Below are 12,922 nucleotides of genomic sequence, written 5' to 3' on the forward strand. Positions count from 1 at the left end.
GCGGCCTGGCAATATGAGCAGTTAGAGTGAGGGACAGTGTAAGGTTCAAATACCCCCCCCCATGAGCAACGTATGTATCATTATTTCTGAGCTTACATTTAGGAGGATGTTGTTACAAATCACATGTTTATGGGGCTGGCAAATGATCACTTACTTCCCTGAGTAAACCCAAACCATGAAATTAGCTGTAGGGAGCCAATTTAGTGATGTCTGGCTCTTTGTTGTTGTTGTTTGATGAAATCATAGGTTAACAGGGAGATGAATCTCCTCTAGACATTCTAAATATACAAGTGCTACTGAAATGAGCACATTTTAGGAAGGACGTATTGTTTTGGTTATTCAAGAAATAATGACTTTACAACAGAGATAACTGTCATTTAGCTTCATATTGTTTATTTTTAATTTAACATTACTGTTAAATGTTACTTTTGCTCAAACCTTGCTTCCTAGACACCACCTCCCGCCAGGGAAATCGTGTCTGTATGCAGTGTTTACATATTTAGTTGATATTTGCAACACAGTATTTCTTCAGCGTTTTTTAAAACCAAGTTTATGACTTTGAAATAAGATCATTGTTTTTGTTAGGAATTTGCTGTGCTTCGGGTCAAATAGTATTAAAATAGTTATTTTAGTAAAAATAACAAGGCCTTGGGCTGTTGGTGCTTCCAGTTTGCTCTCCTTGCTTTCATAAACTGTTCCTGATTTCAGGATGGGGGGTGAGGCTCATGCTAAGCTGTGCATTTAGTTAAAGACCTTGTGTGTATTGCCAGCCGCCTTTAGCCTCCCTTGTGTTAACTCGGGTCCTCAGAATTCAGCTATTATAGTCCTTATCTTTTCCTCTTGTGGTCACCTGTCATAATTAGATCAAAACTTGAAGACTAGAGGCTAGCCTCTGGAACTCAGAGTTCTATTAATAGAACTGCTATCTGAAGACTGACAAGCCAGGAGATGAGCCCTGTGCATGTGTTTGCACTCTGGGGTCTGAATCCAAGGAATGTTCGTTCTCCAGAGATCTCAGATGGGGGAGACATCAAACAAGGTAGCAGGAAATATTTCTGGGTCATACTTTTCAAAACCCCACAGTGCTGTTCTGTGACACACAGTTCACTGTATATGTATGTGAGACACATTTTGGGACAGACCTGTGATGAATCATATTCTTTAAAGGCTCAAAGTAGCCATTGATTTGAAAAGTAGCAACGCTTAAGAAAAATAGTGGAAAAAATAGTAAAGAAGGAAGGCAGGACTTGCATATGTTTGAGAACTACAGATTTCACGCATTATACTTAATTCCACATATTTTTCAGTGCAGTCCCTAAAGTTCATTTTGTAGGGCAGCAGTCGGGTGCTAATTCTAACACTGCTTTTAGAAGAATTTGCGGGGCCACTGGCTCGATTTACCAACAGTAATGTTTATTTACTAAGCTGTGTGGCTTCAGCAATGTAAACCACAGCTGACTTTCCGTGACTAAAGACAAGTCTGAAATAGGAGATAGCATTTGCTCTCCATAACACCCAGACAATAACCAGTAAAAAGAAAACAATTTAAAAAAAAATAAAACAAAACAGTGTTTTAGGCTGGGGAGTTGGCTCATTCATTAAGTGCTTTTCTTGCAAGCCTGAAGATCTGAGTTGATCTCACAGTCCATGAAAAATGCATCTGCAGTTTCAGAGATGGTGAGGTAGGTGACAGAGACACACAGGCCTCAGGTGTGGGGGCCCACTAGCCTGGTCTCTGTGATGCAGCTCCAAGCCAAAGAGGGATTCAGTCTCAAGCAAAAGTTAGAGGGCACCTGAGTGGCCAAGGTCGCCCTCTGACCTCCACACATGTGCTGTGGAGGCACACACCACACCTGCATTTGTGTGCACACATGCACATGCGCACACACTCAGACACAGACGTTAAAATTATTTGAGATTTCTCGGACTTGAAAGAACTAGATTGCAAGTAATCAGATCATATTACATTTAAAGGTCGAGAGTATGGCCACAGTGGGCTTTACTCCTGGGAAAAGAAAATTGATACCTTTAAGGGATGTTTACTTTTTCTAACTATAGAACAGGATTCCCCACCCCCAGACCGCGTCTCATATAGCTTTCTGTTGGAGGAGTCTATTTAAAGTAAGCTATGTTTTGGCTTCTAACCCCAGGGTTAAGAGTTTCGGAGTAGAAGCGCTCTGCTGAGCATCTGTTATTAGGGTCTATGTTTAGCCCACAGCAATCTTAAACACGTGGTGCACACTACCGTCTCAGCTGTGCACGCTCTCTGGAGAAGTACACACAGACTATTTACTCTGCTTCGGGAAAAATCGTAGTTCATTGGGCCATAAAGGAAAGGCTGAGGTGCTTTGATAGATTACCATTAATTTTCCCTGCATTACTTCCTCATTAAGGAAAAGGTTATCTATTTTCTGGTTTCTACTTTATGAAGCAGTCTATTCCAGCCATATTTGGTTAACTCCTGTATGATGAGTGTAGAGTAATTCAGACTCCAGGACTTTGAGTTTGCTTCACCCACAGGGTTGGGAAAGGGACACCCACTGCTCCTTTGAAGAAAATCAAGACAGGGCATGATTCTACAGGGACGTGACACCAGCAGGAGGAGAGTCAGCTAGGTGATTACGTCTAGGGCTGATAACAGATGGAAAATGCAGAGGCTGATAGCTCATCAAAGTAAGAAGGATACGTGGCATATGGCAGGCAGGGCAATGTGTGGGGCTACATTTTCTTTGAGGGAAAACAGCAAGAGTGGCAGACGTTGTGTTCCAAGTATTTTTTTGAGATGAAGGGAAGGACACTGGCAGTTCTCAGAATAGGAGCGTGAAGTGATGACCATTCTTTGAGAGAACAAGACAGAAACAACTCCGAAAATGGAGGCATGGGCTATCAAAGCCTGCCTGGAATGACTCAAAGTCCCATTGAAGACTATTGTCAGTCTACCCGAGGTGCCAGGCTTCACCATTGACCCGTGGATCCAACTGTCCTAGCTGTGTAGAAAAGGAGGCTGTGGAACATGGGTATCACAAAGCCGGCCACACTGCAGCCTGGATTTGTGGTGATTTTTCCCTCCATCAAGGACTTTTAAATGCTGGAAGTAGAGGTGTGTGTGTAGGATGCACAGAAGTAAGCTCTGCAGTATGCTTCCTCTTTCCGATTCTAGAGAAATTATTCTGGTTTCATCTTAGAAAGATATACATCTCTATACACTGGTATGTTTTTATCTATACAATTTATTATTACCATACTTTATTATCACTATTAATATTTTCTATTTATTTCTACTTTAAGTTGGATATATATTTAAACCTTATGCTAGAAATAAAAAGTGCATTATGTAGAAGTATTTTATTGTTTTATTTTTAATTCTGTAGTGAGTAGTCATCGTAACCATTTGATGATTATTTTTCTTATTCTATACATATTACTTTTATGATTTCTTCATAAAACTGGGAAAATAATCCTCTTATTGAACACTCTCAGCGAGAACTTTTTCCCTGTTTACACATATCTAAACACACTACAGGTATCTGAGAGTGACCTAAACTATGAATGCCACCTGTATATTCAAGCAGAAGTGACCTTTCGTGTTTGAAATTTTTCGTGTTTGATAGCAATATCAGTGTTAGACTCGGGCAAAAGAGAAACTTATTCTTATAGCTTTAGGAGGCTCTGCAGATCATAAACAAACACAAGTGTATAGGAAAGGCAGCCGGTTGGCAAGCCGGCTCTTCAGGATTCAGTACCTCGTCCTACCATGGCATGCCCTATTATTTTAGACACCACCGTTGTTACAGTTGTTATCCATGCTATATGAGAAATAACTACAAGTAGATGTCCTTAAACGATAATAAATATATGTTGGTATAGTTTCCTTAGTCAGGAACTTCAAAATGGCTTGTTTGAGTCATCTGATTCCTGAGCCTAAAGTTAAGGTTGAGTAGGGGTGTAATAGTCACTTAAGGCTTGACTGGGATGACAGGATCTACCTTTAAGGTAGTTTCCTTACAGGCTGTCTAGGTAGATGATAGTTGGGAGTGGAAGATCTGACTTCAGTAAGGCTCTGTGGGAGTCTTGATGTTGAGCTCTTCTTCTCCTGAGATGGGAGACATTGAGTGCAAAGTAGAGAGGCCACAGCATCTTCATTAGGACAGTTTCATAAATCACGTGCTACCACTTCTGTTTTCTGTGGGTGATCAACATCAGCCGTGATTGGACATGGAAGGGGTCTGTACAAGAGCAGGAATAGCAAGTATCAAAGAACACTGAAGTCCACTGAGACTTGCTGTCACCATCTCATATCACGTGGGCCTCAGAGACATTCTGAGCACGTCCTCTGTGAAGTCCTAGAAGGCCTGAGGTGACATTAATGTTGTAGACATAAATGGATTAAAATTATAATGAGGATTTGGTCATACAGAAGAAAAACAGGAAAGAGAAATGTTCAACTAATTGTATAATTGAGTAGAGTGGACTTTTACACATTGAAATTGTGGTTATTAATAATTGAAAGCTTATGTTGGCTGGTTCCCATCTGTACTCTGAATTTTTTAATCCCATGAGTCATAAAATTAATGTAATAGTAGCAATAAATACTCTTACAAATTCATGAAAATTTAGAACCTATCAGAACCTGATATTTTAAACCTGGATTTACATGGATACTACATGCAAATTGTCTTCAAAATTTTATCATTTACCCTCTCTCCATTAGAAAAGAGATGAACACGAAATGCTAGCATGATAAAACTTTAAGGATACAAATTTCATAAGATTAAGGCAAAACTGTTAAAGGTAAACGAAATTTTGACCTGTTTAGCTTTGATGTTCATTGACTTCAACATGCACTAAAACAGTGCAGAAAATCCTCAAGCCTGTGTTAGGCTTATGACTCTAGGAATAGTGAGCAGACTTAATAACCCATAACAAAGTGCATGAGTGAGGATTTATCGTCTCTACTTACAGGTTAGACTGGCAGTTTTATTAGTTTCCTATTTCTGTTGCTTCATAGCAAGTACTGCAAGTATAGCAGACTGAATTCCATGGTGGGGATCCAGGCTCTGCTTAGCAGAACCCTGTGCTCCACCATCAGGTAGCGTTCAAGATGCCATTGGGACCATTTTCACCTGGAGGCCAGACTGGCTGAAAGTCTGTATCCAAGCTCATTCCAGTTCTGAGAAGAAGTTATTCTGTGGAGCTAGAGAATTGAGCTCTGGGTTCTTTCTAGCTTTGGGGCATAAGCCACCATCAGGTTCTATAGTCTATCAGTTTCTTGAGGTCAGCCACAATTGTGAGATTCTCCACCAGAGCTAACTCATCAATCTGGTCAGGGATATAGCTCTTTTCACGGTATTAAGAGCTTTCCATAGGTTGTGTAGTATAACTATGCAGTTATATCCGTCACTGTTGCTTTGTGCTGTCAACAAACGCTGTCTGGCTAATGAGCGCTGAGGAGATCCACTCATCTCTATCTCCCAGTGCCGGAATCATAGACATGTGACACCAAGCTCAACTTTTCACATGGGTGTTGGGAATCTGAACCCTGATCCTTTTGCTTTTCATCAAGCACTTCATTGACTGAGCCATGTCTGGAGTCCTAATTCTCTGTTTTCAGGACAGCTTATTGAACTATAATTCACATAACATAAAATTCACTCCTTTAAATTTGATATATAATTTGATAGGTTTTGGTGCATTTAGAGTTGGGCATTCATTGTGCTTTCTAGTTTTAGGACATTTTCAGCAACCCCTCCCAAGGCAGCCCAATGCTCCGAAGCACATCCGTTCCTCCTGGCATGTCCACATCCCCACTTTGTCTCTCTGAATTTGCCCGCTCTGGATATTTTACATAAAGAGAACCACCTACTATGTCCCACTTTCCTAATTATCTCACTGAGGAAAAACATCAATCATCTCTAACTTATCAAGTTCATGGCAATATTTTCCTCTTTTGTTTTCACTACCTGACTGTCATAAATACTTTCAAATATAATGCATTAGCTCATTGTGCTGGCTAGTTTTATATCCGTTTGACACAAGCTGGCGTCATCAGAGAGGAAGGATCCTCAGTTGAGAAAAATGCTTCCATAAGATCCAGCTGTAAGGCATTTTCTTAATTAGTGATCAGTGGGGGAGGAGGAGGGCCCAGATCGTTGTGGGTGGGGTCATCCCTGGCCTGGTGGTCCTGAGTTCTATAAGATGGCAGGCTGAGCAAGCCATTAACAGAAGCCAATAAGCAACACTCCTCCAGGGCTTGGGCACCAACTCCTGCCCCCAGGTTCCTGTGCTCACTGCTTTTGGTAATGAACTGTTATATGGAACTGTGGGTGAAATAAACCTTTTCCTACCTAAGTTGCTTTTGGTCACAGTGTTTCATCACAACAGTAATAATCCTAACTAAAACCCTCATGCTGAACTTGGTGATGTATTGCAGTTATAAACATTTTGACACCAGTTTGATCTCCCAGGACAGTGAAAATGGGATCATTACTTGAACTTCCACTGATACTAAAGGAATGTGGTTACATTATGTTCAACTACACAGTTGATTTTATCCTCTAATTAAAGAATAAGAACAACTGTTTTTTTTGTAGAAGTTAACTGTGTTTTAGGAGAATCATCTATTTCTTTTTCTGCTGTTAAACTATCTTCAAAACATCTTCACATAGGTACTGGGGAAGCCAATGATTTGAAGCATTCTTTTAAATAGAATATATAATGCTGACTTGCCCAAATCAATAAGTTATGAGTTTAGTCATATTTTCATTTTGTTTGACATGAATTTCAAAATGAATGCATCTAAGTATTGTGATGGTAAACAGTATAACCTGTCTTTGCCAAATAGTCTTTATAAAATAGGAACCTTAGGGATGGTAGTATGGATCAGTGCGTAGAGGCATGCTTTGTGCAAGCCCAGTGACCTGAGTTTGATTCCTGGAACCCACATGAAGACAGAAGCAGGGCACCAATTCTGCAGACAGGTCCTCTGCCCACCACATATGCACCATGGCATGTATGCCCCACTCACACTATAGAAACACAATACATGCTCAGACCCAAATAATGTTGATGATCATAGTGATGATGAAGAAAACTTTCTAAAAGTGCATTTTAAAGTTCAGAAGAATTAATGGCACATCATTATAAAAAAGCCTTCATATATAGTGGTCAGTAAGTATGTAGCTGGGTATTGAGTTATTCTCTGATAGAATTCACAGTGGGAAAGTTTCTTGCCTTGCCACCCCTCCATGCTTTTCCATGTGGAATTCTCAGGAGACAGTTCACACTGTAAACACCTTTCGTGTGCACCGTTCAGGTGTGTTGCTCCTTCCTTTGTAAAATCATACTTAAAAGACTGAGTTTTCATATTTATCCTGTAATAATGAGCTACTAGATTTAGCATCGTGAAAAGATTCTGAAATTAGACTACCTTAGTTTGCAGCCTAACCGTGAGCCAAGAACTTACCTTCCCTGTACTTTAATTTCTTTAGATACAAAGCGAAAACATTAGGATCCATGAAATAGACCTGTTCTAAAGATTAAATGTACATAAATTACACTGTATCTAAAGCCCAAGATAAGGAAAGTGCTTGCTAATTGTCATCTCTGGTTTAGGGCTAGGGACCACATGGGACAGCAAAGGGAGCTGAAGAATTATTCACTCTTGCGTATGCTCCCTCTCATTCAGTGACTAGGTAGTGACAAAAATTCTATCTTTGCTATTTTACTCTTCTTTGTATATTATGAGGTATATGAAATAATGTTTATTAAAATATAGAAATGTGCTGTTTTTAAAAATCATTGAAATTTAATCCAAAGACTGGATACAGATAAGGGTTTAAGAAATTGATGTTCTTCCTGTTTTATTGTGTGTGTGTTTATGTGTGCATGTGTGTGTGTGCATGTGTGTATGTATGTGTGCATGTGTGTGTGCATGTGTGTGCACGTTTATGTGTGCATGTGTGTGCATGTGTGTGTGCATGCATGTGTGTTTATGTGTGCATGTGTGTGCATGTGTGTGTGCATGTGTGTGTGCATGCATGTGTGTGCATGTATGCATGTGCATGTGTGTGCATGCGTGTGTGCATGCGTGTGTGCATGCGTGTGTGTTTATGTGTGCATGTGTGTGTGTGCATGTGTGTGTGCGCTCACACATATGCACTCACATATATGGAAGCGAACAAGAGGTATCATTCTCAGTGGCCCTCTGCCTTGGTTTGATTTTGTTGTTTGAGACAGGATTGCACATTGGCCCGGAGCTCACCAGCTGAGCTAGGCTAGCTGACCAGGGAGCCTCAGGAATCTGCCTATCTCTGCCTCCCCAGCACCAGGAGTGTGCACCATTGTACCACCATGCCATGGCTTTTTCACATGGATTGACGGAGCCTGCATCCTGTCAACTTACTGTGTCCTCAGACCCAAGGAATACATAGTTTCTGTTACAAAATTGTTGACCTCAGCACTCTGCATCCATGTTACAGTTGTGTAGCTTGATCTTCTGTGAGACCCCAGCAGTGGGAACAGAGCCTGTCTCCAACTTTTTTACTGACTTTGGAAACCCTAGTCCTCATACTGGGTCACTATGCCCAGCCTCAATACATGGGGAAATGTTTAGTCTTACTGCAGCTTGATATGTCATGTTTTGTTGATAACCATGGGAGACCTGCCCTTTCCTGAACAGAAATGGAGGCAGAGTGAACTGGGGGAAGGTACTAGAAGGAGAGGAGGGAGGGAAAACTGGTGGGATATACAATAAATAAAAGAGCCGGGCAGTGGTGGCGCACGCCTTTAATCCCAGCACTCGGGAGGCAGAGGCAGGCGGATCTCTGTGAGTTCGAGACCAGCCTGGTCACAAGAGCTAGTTCCAGGACAGGCACCAAAGCCACAGAGAAACCCTGTCTCGAAAAACCAAAAATAAAAATAAAATAAAATAAAATACAATAAATAAAAGAAAAAAGTTGTAATGAAGAAAGGATAAAAAAAAAGAAAAAGAAAAGAAAGCAGTGAAACGAGCTCTCTGTATATTTCAGCTTTGATGGCGGCATTCTTCCTTTCTCTGCAGGGTTTTCCGGGTGACTTTGGAGACAGAGGCCCTGCTGGTCTGGATGGCAGCCCTGTAAGTACCTTGTGATGGGTCCAGCCTGACATTCGAGCATCACTCACGCTCTGTAGCAAGTGCACTGCATTCTTGTGAGCATATTTACAAACAGCACAGCTGCACAGTTTCCATGCCTCCGTGCACACTCTAGTCTGCCAGTTCTCAATATGAGAAATAACCCCAGGTTGTTTGGGGAAACCCCCATCATGGCAGGTAGTCATTAAAATGAATCACTTTAGCCATGTTTGGGAGAGTTGGATAAATATGACCAGGACGCTGACCTTCGTACGTGAAGGCTCTAGCCATGCTGCTCAATTATGGACAGAGGTCGTTCACTTGGGGTCATTCGTGTGTCACTGTTCAGACTGGAAAACATTCCATAATGTTTCCATAATAACACATCACATTATGATTTTTCTGATAATGAAATCAAGTATTATTTATGTTTTAACATAAATGTAAAGGTAGAGAGATAAAGCATTATTTTTAGCCACCTGAAGAAACTCTTCTAAACTCTATATCCTGACAACCTATCTTTTCATGCAATATACAGACCAGTATTTCTGTAATGTTGATTACTGATTGTATCTTCCTCTTTTATGAAGTATTTAGAATACATAGAGAATTATATGCCCTAAATGAGAGGGCAGTTCTAACATCTCAAAGCACGTTTGTAAGAATAAAGTAATTTATGCTTTTCGATGGAAGTTAATTTTGAAATTGCTTCCTGGAAATGTGGCATCGTTTCAGAAAACCCCTCAGCAGATTGCAATCATAATGGATGCACTTTTTATTTTTTCTTCCATCATAGGGAATTGTAGGTGGCACTGGGCCTCCTGGATTTCCTGGTATTAGAGTGAGTATCACTAAATGTCATTCCTATGAAATGGTTTATTGTATAATTTAAATTTCTAGATGTGCTTTAAAAGCTTGGTCAGATGAGTTTTCGTGTCATTGATTAAATGTATTTCTCAAACAGATAGGAAAATTAGACTAGTAGAATGAATCCAAAAGGTAATTGTTGCTTTTGTGGTAAGCTAAAATGGTTTTATTCTATAGATTAATGTGTGTGTGTGTGTGTGTGTGTGTGTATATATATATATATATATATATATATGGATAAATTTGTAACTGTCTTGTTAAAGGATATTAGTGAGACTCAGTTTCTTCCAAAATATAAAATATTGAAGAGCCACTTACTGTGGGAGTCATCTTTACTACTCAGTTGAAGACCAACAGATGCTAGTTTTTCTACCACTTGTGGTTTTCCATGCTGTTGGCCACCATAATTTGATTTCTTAACTACTCTAGTGCTATGCTCACCTTTGAGTACGGCAGGCATGGTTGAGAGGCCCAGAACTCAGTCCTTTCTATAATGCAGTCATGTGAGCTCTTCTCAATTGGCTGCTGACTCCTTTGTCTAACATAATGAGGACATGCTTTTAGTGTCTTTCTTTGAATCAGAAGTTTATAGCTTTATGGGCTCCTCTTTCCTTTGCCCTGGTGCTAAACCCCAGGCACCCTCATTATGTTCCCATGCATCTTCTGTCTGTTCCACATTCTCCCAGAAGGTTCTCAGGTAGCAAAGGACCTTCGGATTCCCCTGATGAGCTGAAACTCTCCAAAAGTCAGCATGCATTACTGTTTAGAAGGTTGCAATTTTTCAGGACAAGGATTTGACACACGATTTCTGGTGTGCCAATACCATGATTCTGCAGTTGGTCCCCCATTTTCACCACATACTCTTCTGCTTTAGTGAGTTCTTCATAGCATTTTTCCCAATATCTTCTGGTCCTAGTGATATTTCTTCTAGAGTCACAAAAATAGTAAAATCATGCATTCAAAACACACTCATCTCAAAATGCCAGATGAAGCATCTTGAGACAAATTTAAGACAAAATTTAAGAATGCTATATTGTCTGTGGAAAAAATGGCACAAAGCATGGCTTTTTGTTTGTAAAATGTCTCTCCACCATTAGATAATTTCTGAACAATTCCCAAACACAGAAATGTAATGTGTTTTTAAAACTAAGGTAAGCTTTAAAGCTAAGAACTGCGAATAAAGTAGCCACTGTAGTCGCATGAGCGATGGTTTCCTATTGGCAAAGTCGGGATGGCAAGCAGTGATGTATTGCCCTTGAATATTTGTGAAGCTGGAAAGCATGACCTTGGCTGCTCGCAGTCCCGTATATTTCAGGCTTAAACACGTAGGGAATAATTTGTCTCTAATGTACTTCACAAACCCTAAGGCTCTTCCAAAAGAACCAGTGTCATGTTTTCCGTTCTGAAATCTGTATCATATAAATGTACACTACTGTCCATGCAGTAAGGAAATGTTGGAAACTAGAACTCCAGAAATTGCCATATAAAATAAAAATATATTTTAAAGTTAATTCCTTCAGTATCCACTCTACGTTTGATATCGAGACTATTACATCACAGTTATTAGGGTGAGTCTGGGATGGGTGGAGAATGGCGCACATGTCTGCTCTCCGCTAGTTACTGATTAAGAGACTCGGGGAGACTTATGCTAAAGGCATTTGGTACTGGTCACTGTATTTTCAAAGACTCGGAACTTGTCATGAGGAAGAGCATCCTGGCTGAGTGCAGGATATAGAGGAGGAAGAGGAAAAGGAGGAAGTGGATAAACACAGAAGGGGATCTGGACGTGGGGTGGATATGACCACGATACCAGCTAAACTGAGTGATATTTTTAGAATCTCAGAAACAGAAGTTTTTGTTTGGTTGTTGCTTTACTTTTGGAGACATGGTTTCTCTGGATGAGAGCCCTGAGAGCTAACAAGCTCACTGGGAAACCAAGGCTGCCCAGGCTCTTAAGTGCTGGAGTTACTGGCACAGCCACTACACCTAGCTTTGAACTTTGTTCTTTGTTGTTTTAGAGCTGTCCTCTTCCTATGTTGCTATGCTGCCCAGGCTGACCTTGAATTCTCCAATCCTCTCGCGTCACCCGTCAGAGTATCAGGAGGTGTAGGCATTTGATAGGCATGGCTACACAGACAACAGTCTTAGCATTTGGAAACCTTCATCAAAGACTGAACCAAAGTGATTATCAGGACAGGGAGTGACAAGGAAGCCAGGAGAGTTGATGAGAAGGAAATTGGGTCACAACCCAGACATCTATCCTCTCCTGCCCAGCTATTGGCCATTCTGCTCTTTATTTTAAACCAAACAGATGGTACCTTAGGCAGAGGAGGTAAAACAGAGACACATCTTCACAGTGTACAAAAAGATCATCCCCCAACAGCTAACTCATGAATTAAATAGAAAGCTAAGATGGCTGATTAGTATATTTGACTATTGGAGGGGAACTTGGCACTGAATATTTCTACAAGCTGTTACCCATCTGAAAAATGCTGCCAAGTGGATGACATGGGCAGAAAATATATAGAGCTCAGAGTATGGAAGGGTCTGATTAGAGCAGACTTGGGTAGAATCAGGAGGCATCAAAAGAAAGACAAGCTGCTTAGAGTTTTAAGAGTTGAGTATTGTTTTAAAACAGAAGGAAAGTTGCTGAAATGGGCAAAATGCTTTCATTTCATCAATGTTTTTAGCTGCACCATACCCTCTTTCTAGTTCTAATGAGTACTTGATATCTTTCTTACCTTTTCTCAGGGAAGTGTTGGTCCTGCAGGACTGATTGGACCCCCAGGAGCTCCTGGCTCAATGGTATGGCTCTATTTGCTTATTGATACTTCTCTTTAATTTATCCATGATGTCACAAAATATCACCCTTTGTATTTTTAGGGCCTCTCGGGAAATAGAGGACCACCTGGAATCAAAGGTGATAAGGTGATTTCAATATTAACA

General features: G+C 40.5%; 1 protein-coding gene across 1 annotated transcript in view; it reads left to right on the top strand.

Annotated features, from left to right (window-relative positions):
* Nucleotides 1-12,922, top strand: part of Col24a1 (collagen type XXIV alpha 1 chain) — a 249,016-nt gene that overhangs the window by 53,739 nt on the left and 182,355 nt on the right. Inside the window, exons 13-16 of the mRNA XM_026783871.1 lie at nucleotides 9,059-9,112; nucleotides 9,906-9,950; nucleotides 12,728-12,781; nucleotides 12,860-12,904. Coding sequence (XP_026639672.1) covers nucleotides 9,059-9,112; nucleotides 9,906-9,950; nucleotides 12,728-12,781; nucleotides 12,860-12,904 — 198 coding nt within the window. The remainder of the gene's footprint in view (nucleotides 1-9,058; nucleotides 9,113-9,905; nucleotides 9,951-12,727; nucleotides 12,782-12,859; nucleotides 12,905-12,922) is intronic.

This window comes from Microtus ochrogaster, chromosome 21 (genome assembly GCF_000317375.1).
Source record: "Microtus ochrogaster isolate Prairie Vole_2 chromosome 21, MicOch1.0, whole genome shotgun sequence".
In the NCBI taxonomy this organism is placed as follows: Eukaryota; Metazoa; Chordata; class Mammalia; order Rodentia; family Cricetidae; genus Microtus; species Microtus ochrogaster.